Below are 19,821 nucleotides of genomic sequence, written 5' to 3' on the forward strand. Positions count from 1 at the left end.
CCTGCGGGGGCAAAGAAGATGGATGCTCTTATGTCCTGGTCACCTGTCCGCACACGCCCAGTTTTTCTTGGAAGAACTAATGGCTCCAAAGAGCTACCATTAAAGTACAACTGCACCAGAAGCATCAGCACTTTTCCAGGCAGGGCCTGAGTTATGAGCAGGGGGTAGAGTGCCACTCATTCATCCACAGCCCCTCCCTGGAGCCCCCAGCTAGGGGGGGAAAAATCAGAATCCATACCGCAGAAGCTGACAAGCTGAAATGTTAATTAAAATTCTGCTGATTTCAACAGCAGAAAGAGGCAGCGGGCGTCGCATGCCAGTCTGGGCTTTAAAAAAAAAAAAAAAAGGCGTGACACGGAATTTTTTTTTTAAAGTCCAGCATTAAGGTGGACCTTCAAAAGGTCTTTCTAATGGGGCCGATCGGAGGCTTCTGCGTCAGATGGAAGGCACTGACGACATTCTTGCTTTTAAGGAATCAATTGCGCAGCCGTTTTGACAGCAGAGAGACAAAGAAATGTGATTTCCCAAGCAGGCCTTGCAAGGTATCGGCTCCGTCTCTCTCTCTCGCTCACTTATGAATTAGCCGTGATGGATCGCTAGGAGGGCAAAATTGTACGCGCACATAATGCAGAAGGCTTCAAACAAGATGGACAGGAAAGTTTTCTCATTCGGTTTAATGGACTATCTGCATCCCTGTATGGGCCTACCCCCCTCCCTTCCCATTTCAAAAGGATAAAATATTGTCAGAGGCTTTTATAAAACTCTCAATGTCAGCCCTGCGGTCAGAGACCAGCGGTTTGAATTTAGAGCTCGCCAGTTCTGCTCTAAACACCGATGTCAAAAACAAGCATGCACACACAGAATTCTCAGCTCAATATACATAAAAGACATCAAATGAAAGGCATCAAATCCATGAAAACATTGGAAAGTTGAGGACTGCTAGTAAATTAACCAAATGGCCTAAATAAAGCTGTCTTCAGCTGTCTCTTAAAAGGCCCAGGTACACCTTCTGGAGAGGCTGTTCTATAATTCCAGGGTTGCCACCAAAAAGGTCCTCTCAGCCACCAAAAAAACAAGCTGCTTTGATTGGTGGAACAGTCAGGGGGCCTTTCTCCAAGCCACTCACTTTGACAAAATTGTTCAAATTAAGGCTTTGACACTTTCTTCATCTTCCACGGCGGATTCTGGTTCTTTTAACTTGCTGCAAAACAACAGAAAACATATAAAGATGCACATTCAGTGGTTGTGGATGCTAATTTAATTTTGATTTCAGCACAGTCACCTGGAAAACAGATGGCACATGATTACTAAAGTCTAGGATTTGTATAGCGCTTTTAGTGTTCAAAAATTAATACATTAATTTTAAAAACCTGGAAATAACCTAGGCACCGTTTCTGTGGGGGGAAATGGTCAGGGGGTGGGGGTGGGGGTGGCCAGGAGCCCTGCAGTCGTGCAAAATGGACGGGAAGAGCTAAGCAAGTTCTGCACAAGGGGGTCTGTGGGTCACCAGCGTTATAACCATGCCATCACTCGGCCACAATCCGCACTCTCCTAAAAGAAGGCCTTTGTTCCGGTGGCCCAATGCTCCCCAATGCGACCATGCACTTGAACCGGGTTTTGTTACTGCCAAGTTTGAGCCCCCCCCTGGAGTGAAAGGCCACTTCCATGAGCAGTGAATGGAAGGGGAAGAGCTGGGCAGGAAATGAACTGTTAGACTTTGCTATATTTAGCCAGAGGAAGCAGCTGAGGCCTGATGGGGCACAACCAGCCGGACAAGAAAGAACAGACCAAGAGGACGGAGTCATCAGCGCATGGATCATAACAACAACAGTGTCATGGAAGACCAAATCCAGCTCACCCTTGAGATGCAAAGGACTGGATACTTTTTAAGGAAATGAAAGCTGGGCATCGAGAGATTATGATGCACAGATTATTATAACAATAGTCTATCGTCTCTTAAAAAAAAACATGATAAAGCCCTTGTTTTTTTTTGGGGGGGGGGGGGAGGCGCTACCAGGAAACAGGGGCAGGAAAATAGCAGCAAAACCACTTAGGCCCACTTCCCTGTTCAGAGTTATCAACCCCCCCGATAGATACAAACAGGGGAAAACCACGTGGCTCAATAAATCTTGCAGTTTAACAGGAGAATTCCTGTGCTCCGGCTATGTTAACATTACACACACAGTTCTTGTCTTCAGAGTCTTTAAGAATCACCAAAACAAGACTAGAATTCTAAGTAACTTCTAGTTTTGTTGTGAGACTTCCTCAGCTTTGTAATAATAATTGCAGGCAAGCAAAATGCAAACAGAGCTCAAGGTCTTTTGGGAACAGAACAGAGGTTCCAGGGGTAGTCACTGCGGCCCTCCAGATGTCCATGGACTACAATTCCCAAGAGCCCCCTGCCAGCGAATGCTGGCAGGGGGCTCTTGGGAATTGTAGTCCATGGACATCTGGAGGGCCGCAGTTTGACTACCCCCGAACTAGACTTTACCTAGGATTCTAGTTATGATGATGATTAAAGACTCTGAGGACAAGAACTTCTATTTGTGTTTAATGTTAACACAGTTGGAACATAGGGAATCTGCAACCATTCTCCTGTTGTGCCTACATGAGCCGATGTGCCTAGACACTGCCAAATGCTCAGGAAGAGCAGAAAGTATGCTGGCGTTTTAAAAACAGCTTTTAATAATGTAACGAGTTAGGTCAGAAACCCTCCTCCTCGCGGGTCATAAGTTGTCATCATGACTGAGAAAAATGCTGTCAATTAACACATTAAAAACCAGAAGGAATTGCTGAGGGAGGAGAGTGAGAGACGAGGTCAGCTTTTCCAGAAAGGAAGGCCTTTTCCTTCCCTTTCAGATGAGGCCTTTGAAGGCACACGGCTTTATTCCTTCCTCCCGGTGCTCAGTTTAAGGCCTGCTGACAGACGTCTGCCGTAACGCCCACCACCAAGAGCTTGCGTGCCCCTTTTTATCACGTGCGGAAGAAATAAGGGAAGCATTTCTTTGTGCTAGAAAGCTGTCTGCTCTCCTTTCTCTCTTCAAAACAAGAATGGATGTGTTTTAGCTGCAGGATCAGGGTGATAAACCTCCAGCTGAGTTTTGTGTTTTGCAGAAAACTGTTCACGAGAGAAATGGGAAACGCCGCTGCTGCCGCTCGACAGTAACAGAGCGCCAAGGCGGCCATGTTCTCTTGGTGTCTGACAGTAACAGCGACGTGACCTTCGACTTGGGCTGCCAATTAGAATCTTCTCTCTGCTTGTCCGATAGGGTTCAAGACAGGATGTTTTTACAGATGCTCCATTGCAAAAAAACAAAACAGTGTGTGTACGGCTCAGGAGGCCAGAGAGGAAGCTGCACAACAAGCACGAGACAGGCTGGAAGCACACTCTGCCCTGTGGGAGCTGGCGCCAAGCCAGAGACACCCCCCATCCACACAGAACGGGTAGCCATGAACCAGGTTAGTGACATTATGAACATGGGAATTCCGGCTGAAGTTGGCGGATGTTCTTTAGTGAGACCTACTGAGTGGCTTGGAAGCATCATGTGTAGTAGTGCTGGCCACTGGTGGGAGAGCTGGCATCCCAGGAGAAAAATTAAAAAGAAAAATACGGCCTTGTTTACATATAGGAAGTTCTGACACAGAGTCCCTGGTGTTTCCTAGAGCTACCTGGAAGCATCAAAGGGTAACTCTAGGAATTGCTGGAAACTCTATGGACAAACCAGAAGTTCTTAAGCATAGTGTTTCTGGTGATTCCTACAGTTACCACTTCCAGGTTAGCTCTAGAAATCACCAGGAACTCTATTGTCAGAACTTACTATAAATAAGTATACAAGGCTTGATTTTTCTCCTAAAAAAAATAATTTTTAAAAATTATTATTAGAAGATTTATAAACTGCCCCTTCCTACAAAGGCCCCTCCCGATGGCTCCTTAGAATAATTTTTTTTTAAAGGAATTTTCTTAATTGCCATCATTGTGACTGAGTCATTGTTTATGGGTTTTAATGGGGAATTTTAATGGTTTTAGTGTACTGTATTTGTATTGAAACATTGTGAACCGCCGTGTGCCGGTTTCTGAGAGCGCCTGTCAAAGAAATCAAATAGATGATGATGATGATGATGATGATGATGATGATGCTAGAGGTGCAGTTGGGGAGAAAATCTGATAGAAATGCTGCTCACGGAACAGTGTGAGACGGACGCTCATTTCTCAGACTGAGCGGAGAAAATCCACTCCCAGATATGCCAGGGGAAAAATTAAGTGAACCTGTGGTTGATCCTGAGCAGTGTAGATTGTAAAATAAACCAAGTAGCCTCAGTGGACACTCAACTCAAATGCAGATTGATTTTTTAAAAAAATCAAAGCTGAATTAGCTGCAAAAGCCCAGCGCATAATCGACCCTGGATGCAGGGAAATCCTGCAAAGCTTCCAGATCTTCAAGAGGATAAAAATCATGGGTTTACATGATATCTGACACACAGAATAAAACTGCTGGGTGTGGTGAAATCTATTACCTTTCTTCCATTTTGGTCTTTGGTTTGTATGGACGAGAAACAGCCTCTTTCTGTGAAAGAAAGGAGTTCGTTGCTTTAAGCTTTCATTCCCTGGCATTTATGCACTGAAAATCCTAGTCTACCACCTCTGCATAAACATTTAAGGACTACCATTGCTTAATGCAGCCTTCCTAAACCCCTGAAACATTCTTCAGGCTTCAAGAAACCCCAGATCATATAGAATATGGCTGGGGAGCATAACTGCAAACATGCCCACCCAGGGCGCCTCCCCCTTTGATCCCCTTCAGGCCCATCATTGGTCATTTTGGGAAGGGGGGGCACTCAGGCCCCTGCCCCTGCCAGAAGAGCTTCCTCAAGACAAAAGATGCATGAGGGAAGAAGGAATTTTCTGTCTCTCACCCTGATCCTCTCTTCCCGCTGTTTCCTCAGTAAAGCCAGGATTTCTTCTCTCCGCTTGGCCTACAAGAAAACAGCAGGCAATGGTGAAGAGCCAAGAAAGGCACTGGGGACCTTTCATGCCAACGTCTGATCCGGCTGCATGGCGAGGAGGCAGTTGTGATAGGCTTATGTTCCTGGTTGGGTCAGTCTTGGGGCGCAATGGCTCTGGGCACCGCTCTCCCCCACCGACCCAGTCCCTGGCCTAAGGACTGGTGTAGCACAGCAGCTAAAGACAAGGAGCATTAAGGTAAGATGACTGCAGGGTGACTCTCTCTGCTGCTAAGGAGTCACGAGACAACATCAGCCAAGTCCCTCTGCTTCCGAACTTGATCCCATGGTTCTGCGGTCAGGACTGCACAATAATCTCCATCAGCCTTTCTCAACTTTTTTTTACTGTTGAGAAACCCCTGAAACGTTCTTCAGGCTTCCAGGTAGCCCAGAAGTGGTGCAATGGTGCAGAATGAAGGGAAGCAGAGCTGGGCACATGCCCCTCTGGGGCCCCTCCCGTTCCTCCCCCCTCCAGGCTCATCATTGCCATGGGGGGGAGAGGGGCTCCACATGACCATAGATGATCATATTCCCCGATACATTTTGAAAATGTATTAAAAATTAATTAATTCCCACCCATTCAGGAAACCCTTCCAGGGCCATCGAGAAATCCCAGGGTTTCATAAAACTCTGGCTGAGAAAGCTTGACCTACATTAAGTGTTTTGAACAGTCTAAGGCAGGGGTAGTCAAACTGCGGCCCTCCAGATGTCCATGGACTACAATTCCCATGAGCCTCTGCCAGCGAATGCCCCTGGGTCAGACCTTTGGCTGACATAACCTTAAGCAGGTCCCAACACCCAGCAAAAAGAGAGCAGAAACATCTCAGTTCTTTGCAAGGCAAGAAGGAGGAGACAAAATGAAATCTCTCTTTCTCCTGAAGGGCCGTTGTATCCTAAGGAGAGGGCTGCTCCCTGGGATTTGCACTGGCATGGAAGGTCCCTTCGTTAGATTTCAAAAGAAGGAAAGGCCACGGTGATCCAGAATTTTGCTTTTTTTTTTTTAGTTCTGGGAGTTACTTGGAGAGAACAGCTTGGAAAACTTTCCAGCGCAAGGAAAAAGGGAAATGAATTCATTCTTGTGATGCTCTGTCAGCAAAATCGAGTTTCATAAACCTTCAGCCAGTAACAAAATGTGCTGCTGAGACAGCCCCATCCTTACATGGAATGCGTTATTCGCAGGGCATTAAGCACATTCCTCTTCCACGGCTTCGCTTTCACGCGGTACTCAAGGCTTGTAACATACAGACATTGTGGATGTCCGTATAGATTATATAAGCCCTTTATATAAAGCCACGTGACTACCAGGAAGGCAATGGCAAACTGCCTAGCCTGGAAGCCCCTGGGTGGGGTTGCCATGTGGAAAGCTAAGCAATGTCAGTCCTTGGAAGGGAGACCACCAAGGAAGGCACTGCAGAGGAAGGCCACGACCAACCACCTCTGATTCTCCCTTGCTTTGAAAGCCCCTGGCTGAGGCCATCATATTGGAAGCTAAGCAGGGTCTGTACTTGGATTGGGAGACCACCAAGGAAGGCTCTGCAGAGGAAGGCCACGACCAACCACCTCTGATTCTCCCTTGCTTTGAAAGCCCCTGGCTGAGGCCATCATATTGGGAGCTAAGCAGGGTCTGTACTTGGATTGGGAGACCACCAAGGAAGGCTCTGCAGAGGAAGGCCACGACCAACCACCTCTGATTCTCCCTTGCTTTGAAAGCCCCTGGCTGAGGCCATCATATTGGGAGCTAAGCAGGGTCTGTACTTGGATTGGGAGACCACCAAGGAAGGCTCTGTAGAGGAAGGCCATGGCCAACCACCCTTACCTTGAAAGTCCCTTGGCTGAGTTTGCCATAAGCACTTGGATAGCACTTTTTGCACATCCACATGTGGAAAAGTGGGCATTACAATACACCACAACGACCCTGAGAGGTAGGTTCACTTAACATATCCTGTGATTCTGTCAAATGATTTTCTAGCTGAAACGCACCAGTCATGCCGTGCAAAGGTGCACAACGCTGATCTTGTCTCTGCTGCAGAGTTCGTTTAACACAATCACAGAATAACCAGTGAACAGGAGCGCCTTTCCCCATTAATTTGATTTCCACGAGATAGCTCTAATGGATGGTACGAGATTAAATCCATTATACGGTTATTAATTGCAGGGCGGAGGACGGCTGGCTCGCAAGAGGCAGCTGCAAACCTCAGCACTCTCTCAGCCGCCCCTGAAGACGTCTCGAAGCTGGCTCCTTTCCCAGACCCAAGATGGGAAGCGTTTCATTTTGAATAAAGGAGAAAAGAATATCTGAAACATCACTAAATTTAGCAAAATGCTCTCTAATGATAGCCTGGCAATTAGCACAAGACCAGAGCTTTACTTGATGGAGCGAGAGGGCCTTCCTTCCTTCCTTCCTTCCTTCCTTCCTTCCTTCCTTCCTTCCTTCCTTCCTTCCTTCCTTCCTTCCTTCCTTCCTTCCTATAAACAGCTGAATGAAAAAGGTGGGTTGTGGGGCACAAGGATCCCAAAGGTGCTCAGATCTACAGTGTACTGCAGGAGCTAATTAGCAAAGAGCCAACACGGAGCTTCACCATCAAGAGATACACGACCGAGGTTGGTTTCCCGTTATACAGGCTGTAGCGCCATCAATGGTTTGGCCCTGGGGAGCCTTGAACTCACACCACACTGGAGCAGACAGAAGAAGAGCTGCTCCCCAAAAGAGTCTCAAAGCGGCTCCCAAATCACCTTCCCTTCCCCTCCCCACAACAGAGTTCCACGAAATTAGCTTCCCGAGACCATCGTTTATATTTGCATCTTTAACACAAGCAAGTTCTGGGAAAATCCAGTGCAGAGTTCCACTCACAAGCAAACTGTGTTCAAGAATTTCACGCAAGGGAGAGAGCAATTCAACAAGCTGATTGCTGTCGTCGGGTTTTAAATTTAGTGCACCGGCCAGGCCTGAAGGCATTTAGGGCCCGGTCTGGTCCATATCCCACGGGAGATGATTTCGTGCAAGAACAGGGGCCGGGCAGGAGGCAGCAGCGGGCATGAACGGATCTTCCTCAGAATCTCAGCTTAAAGGTTCAGACTAGCTTGTCAGGTCCCAGAAGCTAAGCAGGGTCGGCCCTGGTTAGCAGTTGGATGGGAGACCGGAAAGGACGTTGAGGGTTGCTAAGCAGAGGCAGGCCAGGGCCAACCACCCCAGAATGTCTCTTGCCATAGGCCGGCTGCGATGTCACGTGACAGCTCTTTCCACCCCCCCCCCCCGAGTCTCAGCTTTCATTCGAAAGAGTAAAAGAAGCAAGTTTCTAGCCCTCATTGTTTCCAAAATGCCTTTGGAAGCGTGATGGGAATGCTTGCTGAAAGAGCAGAAATCAGAGAGGTCATTCAGGGGTCTGCAAACTGGGCGTCAGCGTCCTCGCATTTCCCACGACAGACAAGGGCAGAACAGCACAGGAGCCAAAACAGCAACACCTGTATTGCGGGACGGCAGGTCTGGAGAATAAGGGAGCTCCTAAGAACACGAAAGGGGGCCCCTCCTGGATCTGCTCAAATCAGCAATTAAAGCATTTTTGCTCCCTCATAGTTCAGAACCCCAAGGGAGAAATGGCAAAGTGTTTGCTCTTTTCAAATTGACGTTTTCAAGTCTGGAATCTCCTCCTCCTCCTCCTCTTTCTCTCTCAGGTTTACAGGGCAATTTAATTATCTCCATTCCCTTCCTGAAACAGATAATCAGACAGAAAGTGTTCCAGGCTGGGGATGTTAAAAGGCAGGTTAAATTTCAGAGATGAGAAAGATCTCTGCAAACTCTCCACACTGCAAAAAGGACAGCGTCTTTCTTATGTATGTTGGTGTTGCTAAATTCATGTCGCTTTCCAGAATTTGGCTGTAGTCAGATGGATGGAGCTTTGTTAAGAGACTTTCTCTTAACTGCCCCTTACCCAATTTCTCCCTGAAATCCAACAATCTGGTTTTTTTCCTGTTTTGAATTTGGAGTAAGATTCTAATTCGTTCCACTCTGAAGAAAGAAGGCTGCCAGATCTGGTTTTGGAAATACCTGGAGATTTGAGGTGTGGAATCTGGGGAGGAGGGGGATCTCAGGCGGGTAAAACACCACAGAGTCAACCCTACAAGGAGGCCATTTTCTCCAGGGGAACTGGCTATGGTCATTTGGAGATCACTTGTAATAGTGAGATCTCTCCAGGTACTACCTGGAGATTGGTAACCTTAAAGAGGACAGGCAGGGCAGTAAGGGAAGTTCTACATAATTTCACTCTCTATATCAGTGGTTAGAGCCTCTTGTGGTGCAGAGTGGTAAGGCAGCCGTCTGAAAGCTTTGCCCATGAGGCTGGGAGTTCAATCCCAGCAGCCGGCTCAAGGTTGACTCAGCCTTCCATCCTTCCGAGGTCGGTAAAATGAGTACCCAGCTTGCTGGGGGGTAAACGGTAATGACTGGGGAAGGCACTGGCAAACCACCCCGTATTGAGTCTGCCATGAAAACGCTAGAGGGCGTCACCCCAAGGGTCAGACATGACCTGGTGCTTGCGCAGGGGATACCTTTACCTTTATATCAGTGGTTCTCAACGTACCTGATGGCACGACCCTCTTTGGGTCACAGAGGCTGCAGTGGTGGCAGCGCGGTGACGGCCTTGATGACCCAAAGGGAGTCGCAGGGTTGCGCTTTGGCGTTCACAGAAGCCCGAGGCGGCCAGGGCTGCAGTGCGGAGGGGAGGGGCGCCAGCGGAGCACCAGCAGGGCCAGAACTCCAGAAGCCTCCCCCCCCCCACACACTGTGTCTCCCTCAAGCACCAAGAAGACAGAGCATCAAAAGGACCAAAGTTTCCACCCAAAGCTCACCTTCTGAAGGTACTTTGCTTTCTGATCATCCACTCGCTCTGTTTCCGGATCTTCCTGGATTTCTGTTTCTCCTTTTCCTTAACAGAACAAAGACAGCATCGCCTTAAGATAGAATCATAGAACAGGGGGAGGAAGGGAGTTAGAGAGTTGTTTTTGACATCAAGGTAATATTAAAACTGATGATGACCCTGCTCACCTGTAGCCTGAACCACAGTGCCTGGAGAAACCTTTCCTGGTGTTTTTACAAAGTGGGTTGAGCTTTTGCCCAGCACGGTTTCTGATTGGTCCCTGGAGATTTGATTGGCTGTGAAGATTTGCTTTTAATGTTGCTCTGGCAGCAGCTGGGACCACAGCCCAATTTAGTGTGACAAAGGTAAGCTGTGGCTGGCTCCACCTCCCAGGGCACCTATTTTGGGGCAGCCATTTTGTGGCTGTGGCCACCATGCTGGGTGGCAAAGCCATAATTCCCACGGGCTCAAAAAGGTTGGAGACGCCCGCAGCAGGCAGCATGGAGGGAAGGCATCCTCAGCGTGCCTTCAACCGGCACAGCAGTAAATGCCCACAGGGATCTAAATCCACAACAGTATTTTGCAAAAACACTTACTGCTAATGGCGGAGGCCTGAAGAGATAGGCCACTTTTCTCTACAAAAGAAGAGAAGAAAGATTATCTCAGGCATCCAAAGGAGTGCGATTGTCTCTCCCACATTCCCACCCTCGTCCCTGATCCAGAATGCTCTCCTTTTTAACTAGAGAGGCTGGGGATTGAACCCCTTTCCGAGCGCATGAGGCTTCCTTCTACCGAATCCGACCCTTGGTCCATCAGTATTGTCTCAGGAATCACCTCCTACCCGATCCTTAACAGGACGTGGCAGGGATTGAACCTGGCACCTGCTTTGTGCCCTGACATTGGAAAGAGATGCCAAAGGAATGGGCACTCTGCACTGGCTCAGAGGCCCCGTCACCCACGACCAGGTCCTTGGGACCGGGTTGGGGAAAGGCGCTTTGCAGTGGCTCATAGGCCCCGTCACCCATGACCAGGTCCTTGGGGCCGGGTTGGGGAAAGGCCCTCTGCAGTGGCTCAGAGGCCCCGTCACCCACGACCAGGTCCTTGGGGCCGGGTTGGGGGAAGGCCCTCTGCACCGGCTCAGAGGCCCCGGCACCCACGACCAGGTCCTTGGGGCCGGGTTGGGGAAAGGCCCTCTGCACCGGCTCAGAGGCCCCGTCACCCACGACCAGGTCCTTGGGGCCGGGTTGTGGAAGGCCCTCTGCAGTGGCTCATAGGCCCCGTCACCCACGACCAGGTCCTTGGGGCCGGGTTGGGGAAAGGCCGTCTGCACCGGCTCAGAGGCCCCGCCGCCTACCACCTGGGGCTGGGCTGGGGAAGGCCCTCTGCACGCGCCCAGAGGCCCCGCCGCCCCCGCTCACGGGTGTCGAGGAAGGAGCGGCGGCCGGCCACCAGCCCCCCGGCGGCGACGGTGCTGACGCTGGTGCCTCCCGCTGCCCCTCCGACGCCTCCGCCGCCCCCCGAGGCCCTTCTCGGGCGCAGGGAGGACTCGAGCGGCGGCTGGAGGGTGACGGAGTTCCAGAAGGACTTGGCCAGCGACACGTCCCGCTCGCTGCAGCCCGCGAAGACCAGCGCCGGCCGCGCCTCCATCGCCCGGCCAGCCGGCCAGCCAGCCGCGTCGCCATGGAGCCGCCCACGCTCGCCCCGGAGCCAGACGCTCCGCCCCGGCCGGCATCCAGCAGGAGGCGCGCCGCGCTTGCCGTTCTGGCCGCTGGGTGGGTCTCCGCGCGAGAAGCAGGACGAAGCCGGGTGGGATTCAGAACAGAGATCACAACCGGGCTTTCAGTATCCTCCGCACTTGGTCGCGGATCAGAATCAGAATCCAGTGGTATGCATGGCGTTTTAATGGTCAGGCGCCCCCGACGGCTGCCAGAGAGGGGCGGCCTAAAATGACTAGAGAGGCTAGAGATGGTTGCCCCTGTGGTCCTGCCGAGGACCGAGCTTGAGGTCGGAGGCAGCGGGATTGTAAGGCTGGAATTGTCCAGTGCGCGGCTCGATCCCCTCTGCCGGATCCAGTCAGGTTAAAGGGAAACTGACCAATAGCGCTTGGGTATTTAAGCTGGGGTTGGTTGTGGGTTTCTTTGGGTCCCTTCTCCTCTCTGGTTGTACCATGCTGCAGGCCTAGTAAAGAGCTTACGTCACTTTCAGTGTGGATGTCCCTCTGAATCTACCAAAATGATAATAATAAATTCTTTGTTCTCTTACAAGTCCACCACTTATGATAAAAAGATGCATTTATTTCATAACATTTCCCATTATAACTACTATTGACCTCCACTATGTCTTTTGGGGCAATGTACCATATGTAAAACATTCTATACTATATATATAGAATATATATATATATATATATATATATATATATATATATATATATATATATATATATATATATATATATATATATATATATATATATATATATATATATATATATATATATATATATATATATATATATGTAGAATATATATATAGGGAGGGTCCATCTAGTCTAGTTTAGCATCCTTCTCACACAAGAGGGCAGAGGTTGAGGCCTTTCCTTCGTGTTGCCTCCGGGCTCTGTGTTGCCTCCGTCCTGTCTGTATTCTCCCTTTAAAGCTGTTTATTCCTGTGGCCATCACATCATCTTCTGGCAGCAAATTCCACATTTTAATCAAAACTACTTTCATTGGGGAGTGGGAATGGAGACCCTACATTCGGACAGGGATGCAAAGGACCGGGGGTCTCTGTTCTTACTTATCTCTGATGAAGTGAGCAGTGACTCCTGAAAACCTACACCCTTGGAACCTTGTTGGGCTTTAAGTGGTTACAGGACTTGAATCTGGCTCTTCTGCTGCAGACCTCTGAGAGAACAATGACTGCAGCTACCTGCTTGAATTCTCAAAGGAAAGAAACCAGACATGGAAACACAAAGGAAGCTCGTAGTTTTTATTAAATGACCGATAGTTGGATAGTAAATGAGACCAGATTTTGATGCTTTCCTCTGAGCGTGGAAATAGCTTCGTGGACATCATCATGGCAGTCCTTCCGACAACCTTGCATGGTTGGCTACTTGTAGTTGTGCCCATTCTGCAGATGGAGCTTCCCAGATCACAATTACTGACAACAGAGGTTGCGTTTTTCCAGGTGTTGTGATCCAGACAGCTTTTCATTGAAGGGGAACTACAAGGGACCTGACAGGGTCACCTAAGGAGAGAGGAGGGAGTAGACAGGATGGATGTTTGGGTAAACAATCCTATTTATCCCCCCCCCCCATTTTTTGCCTCACCCAGTTCTTTTCTAAAGCAAAGCTTAGTAGGAATGAAGTGGTACAGGCCTGAAGTAGTAGAATGGACTATACCACTTTGACTGCAGGTGAGAGAATCCCAGCTGGTAACATTCCTTTGAATTTAAAAAAATCCACGTGGATAAACAATTTACACATGCGGAGAAACACTATCCCTTGCCTCTGCTTGTTGTGCTAGTTTTCTGTCAGCAGGGAGTTGTTAACGTTGGCCCCCGCATGGGAAGTAGTACAAGCCCATCTAACACCTCATTCCCCCTGCCCTGAGAATCAGCTCTTTTGAACAGGGCAATTGCCAGTCTCAGGTTTTCTGCCTTCAGGGGATTTTTCCAGGTCAAAGTCCACAAAAACCACTTGCATTTCAAGCTTTTACATGAATTTGCAGGCGTCTGTAGCAACCCTGGCTGCGATATCAGGCTGGGAGCTGGCTGCTTTCGCTTGGCCTCTCTCTTCCAGACAGTGGCTTCTGGCAGGATGCCACCTCCGTACAGTGGCTGCCAAAGTGTTTCTGATGCCCATCGGCTCTTTCGCCCAGGGGCACTGCAGGCCGTTTTACCTGGCCGTGTTGTTAGTGACTGTTGCGTTTGTCAATCAGCTAACTACACTGCCTAGTAACCAGGCTAGTGTTTGGACACCCATCCGACAGCTGCACTCTCTTTCTCCGTCTTGTAAGGCTGCCAAGTTGGAGAATCTCTTGCATCGCAGCAGATGGGTAAACATTCTGAATTCAGGCTGGATACAGGATGCAGCGAATTAATGGTTAATGTCCAAAAGAATGAATGCCTTGGGATGCTTCATCTATCAAACTACTCAGAGGAAAGGATTTCTAAACATATAGATAAGCATACAAAGCTCCTGTATTTTGACCATCAGGATCAGTATTGCCCACTCAGACTGGCAGCTGCTCTCCGAGGTCTCAGGGGGTGGTCTTTCTCATCACCTCCAACCTGATCCTCCTGGCTAGAGATGTGCAGACCAAACCTGGGACCTTCAGAATGCTGAAGGCACGCCCCTTCCCAAGATGCTTCCTACTGAGTCAGACCCTTGTTTATCAAGGCCAGTATTGCCTACTCAGACTGGCAGCAGCTCTCCAGGGTCTCAGAGGTCAGGGATTTGAACTTTCGACCTTTGGCATGCCTAGCGGATACTTCCCCACTGAGCCACAACCATTTCTAGTCCTGAACATGGCATAGAAGACCTACCTCTCCCTTCAGCCCTGGCTGCCTTCTGCCCGTCAGAGCAGACAAGATGGAGTTTCATGGGCCCGGGCAGTGATTTGGCAGCAGGCAGGTTCATGTGAAATGGCCGGTGGGGGCATAGCTCAGCGGAAGCATTGCAAGCACAACATCTCAGGTTCAATCACTGGGAGCCTGGTTTAAATAATTTCGGGACACAGATGCTGGGAAATCTTCACCATGTAAAAAAAGGGTTATTTATGTTCTCTGCAGCAGCAAAATAGGCCGTGGATCAGTGGCAGAGCATCTGCTTGGCGTGTAAAAGGTCCCAGGTTCAATCCTCAGCATCTTTTGGAAAAAGGCCATAGGCATTGCAGAAAGACCCTGGAAAGCTGCAGCCGGTCAGAGAAGACTAGATCGGGCTGGATGGACCACTTATCTGACCACACAGGCTGCCTCAAAGCTCAGACTGTCACTTCTGAGTTGGGAAATAGCTGGAGATTTTGGAGGTGGATCCAGGGAGGGACCTCCAGGGGGTATTATGCCCTAGAGCAGGGGTAGCCAACCTGTGGTCCTCCAGATGTCCATGGACCACAATTCCCATGAGCCCCTGCCAGCATTTGCTGGCAGGGGCTCATGGGAATTGTGGTCCATGGACATCTGGAGGACCACAGGTTGACTACCCCTGCCCTAGACCCCTTCAAGGCAGCCATAGTTTCCAGGGCTCCGTCATCAGGAGATCACTTCTTTTACCACGACATTTCCAGGCCCCACCTGGAGGCTGGTGACCGTAAGCGAACTTGGCTCAATCACAAGAGTCCCAAATCCAGCACTGAAACCATGACTGGGTGTCAGTCTGAGAATGCCCGGGGGTGGCTCATAGGTCCTGGAGCAGCAGCTCTTTTGGGGCACCACCCTAAGTGCTTATCGGACCCCCCCCCCCCCGGAAGTCCCACTGCCTTGAAGCCTCTGAGATGAAGGAGGAGTAGAGATGAGCAGATGACGGGATGCCGGTCCTCCTGCCAGGCCCCGGGGAACTCTGTGCTTCGTTTCGATGACAGTGAAGCTAGTGATTGTTTTGGGAAAGGGACACAATCAGCTAACTGCACTGCCTCCGAACCAAATGCTGCTGGGTCTGAAGCATCCAAGCCCGGAAAAGAAAACGCTTCCAGCGATTGCACTTGGCAAGGTACCGTCGTGAAACAAACCAGAAGCACTGATAAATACTGGAGCCGGGCCCAGGCAGTTCTGCTCAGGCTGCCGCCACACGTGCCGAACAAGCTCCCGGCGCCTGAGAATTCCTGGTTCTTGAAGCCAAGGGGCTAGTCCTCAGGATGGTCACAGGCTTGGCCATCTGGTGAAGGGTCAGGAGCCGGAGGAGACGGGTCTAAGGGTGAGGTGTGCCCTGTAATACAGCAAAATAACCACACACACTTTCGCTGTGCTCAGATGGGCAGCCATGATGGTTGGAAAGAACAGAAAAGAGTTTGATTCCAGGGCATATTGAATCATAGAATCATAGAGTTGGAAGGGATCTCCAGGGGCCATCTAGTCCAACCTCCTGCAGAATGCAGGAAATTCACAATTAACAATGTTTCCTTCCGGGGAGAAGCTTTTCTGTGCAGGCATACCTCTTCAGAAGGCGCATGAAAGCTACCCAGAATTAAATTTGGGTTCATTTTGCTTTATATGCATCCACTCAGCTTGCTTTGGCATAGAATTTTTTTCTAGTGTAGAGTTTACTCACTCTGACCTGGAAGGCCTCAGCCAGTCTGACCGCATCACATTATGGAGGTTAAGAGGGTTAGTTAGTGCTTGCAGAGGAGACCACCAAGACAGTCTGAGGCTGCTACCCCGAGGCAGGCACTGGCCAACCACCTCTGAATGTCTCCTGCCTAGAAATCCCTGCAGGGTCCCTGTAGGTCAGCTGCAATGCAGAAGAAGAGCTGGGATTTCTCTACCTGAAGGAGTCTCAAAGTGGCTTACAATCACCTTCCCTTCCTCTCCTGTGAGGGAGGGGAGGCTGAGAGAGCTCTGAGAGAATGGTGACTTGCCCAAGGTTACCCAGCTGGCCGCATGGGGAGGAGAGGTGACCTTGAGCCAGTTAGTCCTAGTAGAACAGTTGAAAACAGTTCTTTTAGAACTTTCTCAGCCCCACCTTCGTCACCGGGTGTCTGTTGCGAGTTGAGGAAGGGAGTCTTGTAAGCCACTTTGGGTAGTCTAAAGTGGGGTATAACCCCCCCCCATCACAACTCTTCTTCTACATCCTGTATCTGGTCTGGACTTCCCACTGTATTTCTGCTGCCTGGCTTCTTAGCACATAAACCCAACTCTCAACTTTCCCCCTAAGCTGCTTACCTTGCAAAAATCCAGGTGCTGGAAGCTGCCTTCATAATTAAATATAACAGCCTGGAATCCTTTCAAAAACTCGATCTGGGAAGAAATAGTTGACACACAGCTTTTGAGTTTCTTCCTTAATGGATAATCCCCCTCCCCAATTTGCATTTCAGTTGCTAAGGCTGCAGCCTTACTCAGAAGTAAATCCCATGGGTGTAAAGTGGGTCGGGATCACGCTGTTGGCCACCGTTGTCTCCGTCTGATCCGTTCATCTGAAATAACAGAAGGCTGGACCGCATACAAGTCCATCGAACTGTGCTGAAATGAGTCCCCGATCACGGCTGGGGTGACTTTGCCCTGCCCTGAACTAGACTGGCCCGGGCAACAGGCAGGGTGGGTCCCAGGCGGGGCGTTTGTATACCCTGGTAGCCATGGAGGCTCAGGTGTGGCTGAGGAAGGAGGCAGAGATCAGTTCTGGGAAAGGGACAACAGGGTGGCTTGATTGTGCACCGTTTCCATGGATCACCTAAACTCACAGCTTCCCTAAGAAGATATAGGGTCGCCAAGCCCCAGGTGGGGCCTGAAGATCTTCAGGAATTACAAGGGATCTCCACATGACAGAAATCAGTTTCCCCGGAGGAAACAGCTGCTTTGGAGGGAGGACTCCAGAGCATGATGCTGTTGAGTGAGAACCCTCCCTTTCCAAACCGGTGGGGTGGGGTGGCCTCTAAGCCGGTGTAGAGGTTTGGAGTCCCCAGTCTTCTTCCACGTGAAGCCCGCTGGGTGACCTTGGGCCAGTCCCAGTTCTCTCAGAGCTTCTTCAGTTCCACCTATCTCACAAGGTGGCTGTTTTGGGGAGAGGAAGGGAAGGTGATTGTAAGCTGCTAGGAGAAAAGGGGGGGGGGTATAAAAACCAGCTCTTCTTCTTCTCCAGCCCCTCTCCCTCCCCCCAACTCCAAAGCTCCAGGAATCCCCCCCCCCCCTCTGAGTTGTCAACCCTGGAGAAGAAGTTGGATTCCTGACCTTGAAAACGCAGATCTTTCTCATCGCTGAGGCCTTACGGGGTGCAAAATTGACCCAAGGGGCATTTGATCCATGCATCATCCTCATTATTGTTTAGATTAGGGGTAGTCAACCTGTGGTCCTCCAGATGTTCGTGGACTACAATTCCCATGAGCCCCTGCCAGCATATGCTGGCAGGGGCTCATGGGAATTGCAGCCTATGAACATCTGGAGGACCCTAGGTTGACTACCACTGGTTTAGATCATGCAAGGCCAAAAAAAAAAAAAAAGGCGGGCGCAGAGAGCCAAGAGGCCACACACTGGATCCACGGAAAGGCTCAATGGTGATGGGCAGCCCTGACTGGATAGTGTTTAATCAAAATTATTTGAATAAAGTCCAGCTGTTCCATATGATGTTTCCTAGAAGGTCTTGAACAGGATGCTGATCCAAGGGGTCTCAGGCAGAGGAAGGTCTTTCCCATCACCTCCTACCTGGTCCTTTCCACTGGGATCAAACCCGGGACTTCCAGCAGGCCACGCAAGGGGCCGGGCCCCCTCTCCGTTTGAAGAACTGGCCTCTTGGCTTTGCACGTTTGCTGCAGCAGACCGACACAGCTACCCCTCTCCTTTTTCATTTCCCCTCGACTCCCTCACCTCAGGCGTAAATCTGTCGCATTGTGCAGCAGTCATCGGTTTGGGATATCGTGGCCCAGCCGTGGCAGCTGTTCACTAGGTTCCTACTTGATTTCTTGACCCATCCTCTGTATCCTCCTTACCTGAAAAGATGCGGGTGTCTGTCGCACTCTGCAGTGCAGCCAAAAACAGCCAGAGTCCAGGAACACCTTGAAAACTAACCAAATTTGTGGCAGGAAGAGAGCTTTCACGGTTTGGCTTCAGCGCTGGCAGGCACAAAAAGGGTTCTTCCCAATGAAAGAGCGGGATCTTTTTTAATTCATGAAAGAGCCATGCAGAAAGTCAAACCCCCCCCCCCCAAAGTGATCTCCATCCACTAGAGCGCCTCCCTGCAGGAGAATCAGCCCCTGCCTACCCATAGTTAGGAAAGTAATGTTTGCTCCGGGGTTGGCTGGCAGTTGCTAGAGAACATGGGTGGCTCCCCCCCCCCCCGCCCCCAGTCGTGCCTGGGCTTGCCCGGTGATCAGGGAGACCCAAGATTTAATCTAAGGAGGAATGCTCTGGGCTGAAGTGGTGCCCGCTCCAACCGCTTTCGGCTGAGGATAGCTGCCCTCTCTCGCTCTGTGCCACTCTCCGGATCAGGCTTGGAGGAGCCCTGCTGCTCAGAAGGAAAGCTCCTTGAAAGGAAAGCACGGCCGTTGCCATTCAGAGCGACCGGAGGGGCCAAAGCGACCAGCCCATGGGCAAGTGGGTGCCACGTGGCAGGGCCCACCATGTTCTTGGGCAGGAACCCAAGAGTCTGCCAGCTGGGCAACAACATAGCTTGGTCTTCCTGTGCTGGACTGCAAGTTCAACAGGCATGAGCCAAGGCCACAGGGAGGCACTGGTGCGGTTTGTTCAAAGGCAGGGGTCCCCATGTTGGGCACCTTTCCTGGCGATTGTCAAATGTTTTGAGAAAAGTGGGTGGGACCAGATGGAGCTCTTGTCCAGCAGGGTGTCTGATTGGTCCCTGGAGGTCTGATTGGCTGTGCAGATTTTTTTTTTTAAATGTCAGCAACAACTTCCTCCATGGTATTTATATTATTCTCTCCCCCCCCCTCTTCTCCCCTGCACTTGGGCTTAGAGACCCCCTTGAAGTTAGAGCTCATTTCCAGACCAAAGAGGGGAGTTCCTCTGGAGAAAAGGGCTGCTTTGGAGGGGGCACTCCAGAGCATTATACTCCACTGGGGTCCCTCCCTGTCCCCAACCCCCACCCCCAAGTCTCCAGGTATTTTCCAACCTTACCTACAACCCTGCTTGGGCTTCCTCTGCCTGGGGTTGGTTCCTTCCCAACCCAACTCCCATGGCATCCGTATTGCTGCTGCACCCACCATCCTGTGTCAGAGTCCAGCTGTTCCGCAGTAGAAGAGCCAGCAGTTTGGGTATGCGCCGTACACAGGATCCCTGAGCTTCAAGCCCTTTTCTGGCCCCTCAAGTT

At 50.2% G+C, this 19,821-nt stretch overlaps 1 protein-coding gene and 1 long non-coding RNA gene across 3 annotated transcripts; both read right to left on the minus strand.

Moving 5' to 3' along the window:
- Positions 1 to 649: 649 nt before the first annotated feature.
- HOATZ (HOATZ cilia and flagella associated protein) lies at positions 650 to 11,557 on the minus strand. 2 transcript variants are annotated; one of them, XM_077306350.1, is made up of 6 exons: positions 11,273 to 11,551; positions 10,451 to 10,489; positions 9,847 to 9,923; positions 4,915 to 4,974; positions 4,516 to 4,565; positions 650 to 1,201 (listed from the first exon to the last, which is right to left on the minus strand). In XM_077306350.1, the coding sequence occupies exons 1-6, from the start codon at positions 11,499 to 11,501 to the stop codon at positions 1,141 to 1,143; spliced, it is 516 nt and encodes a 171-aa protein (XP_077162465.1). In that variant the 5' UTR covers positions 11,502 to 11,551; the 3' UTR covers positions 650 to 1,140. The 2 variants fall into 2 exon arrangements, with proteins under 2 accessions (XP_077162465.1, XP_077162466.1); XM_077306351.1 differs by having other exon boundaries at positions 1,148 to 1,282; positions 11,273 to 11,557.
- A 1,271-nt stretch (positions 11,558 to 12,828) lies between these two features.
- LOC143821867 (uncharacterized) lies at positions 12,829 to 18,691 on the minus strand. Its single transcript, XR_013225944.1, has 5 exons — positions 18,488 to 18,691; positions 16,904 to 17,158; positions 16,731 to 16,805; positions 15,581 to 15,777; positions 12,829 to 13,100 (listed from the first exon to the last, which is right to left on the minus strand). It is a non-coding gene; the product is annotated as an uncharacterized LOC143821867 (long non-coding RNA).
- Between the last annotated feature and the right edge of the window lie 1,130 nt (positions 18,692 to 19,821).

This window comes from Paroedura picta, chromosome 12, assembly GCF_049243985.1.
Source record: "Paroedura picta isolate Pp20150507F chromosome 12, Ppicta_v3.0, whole genome shotgun sequence".
NCBI classification, from domain to species: domain Eukaryota; kingdom Metazoa; phylum Chordata; class Lepidosauria; order Squamata; family Gekkonidae; genus Paroedura; species Paroedura picta.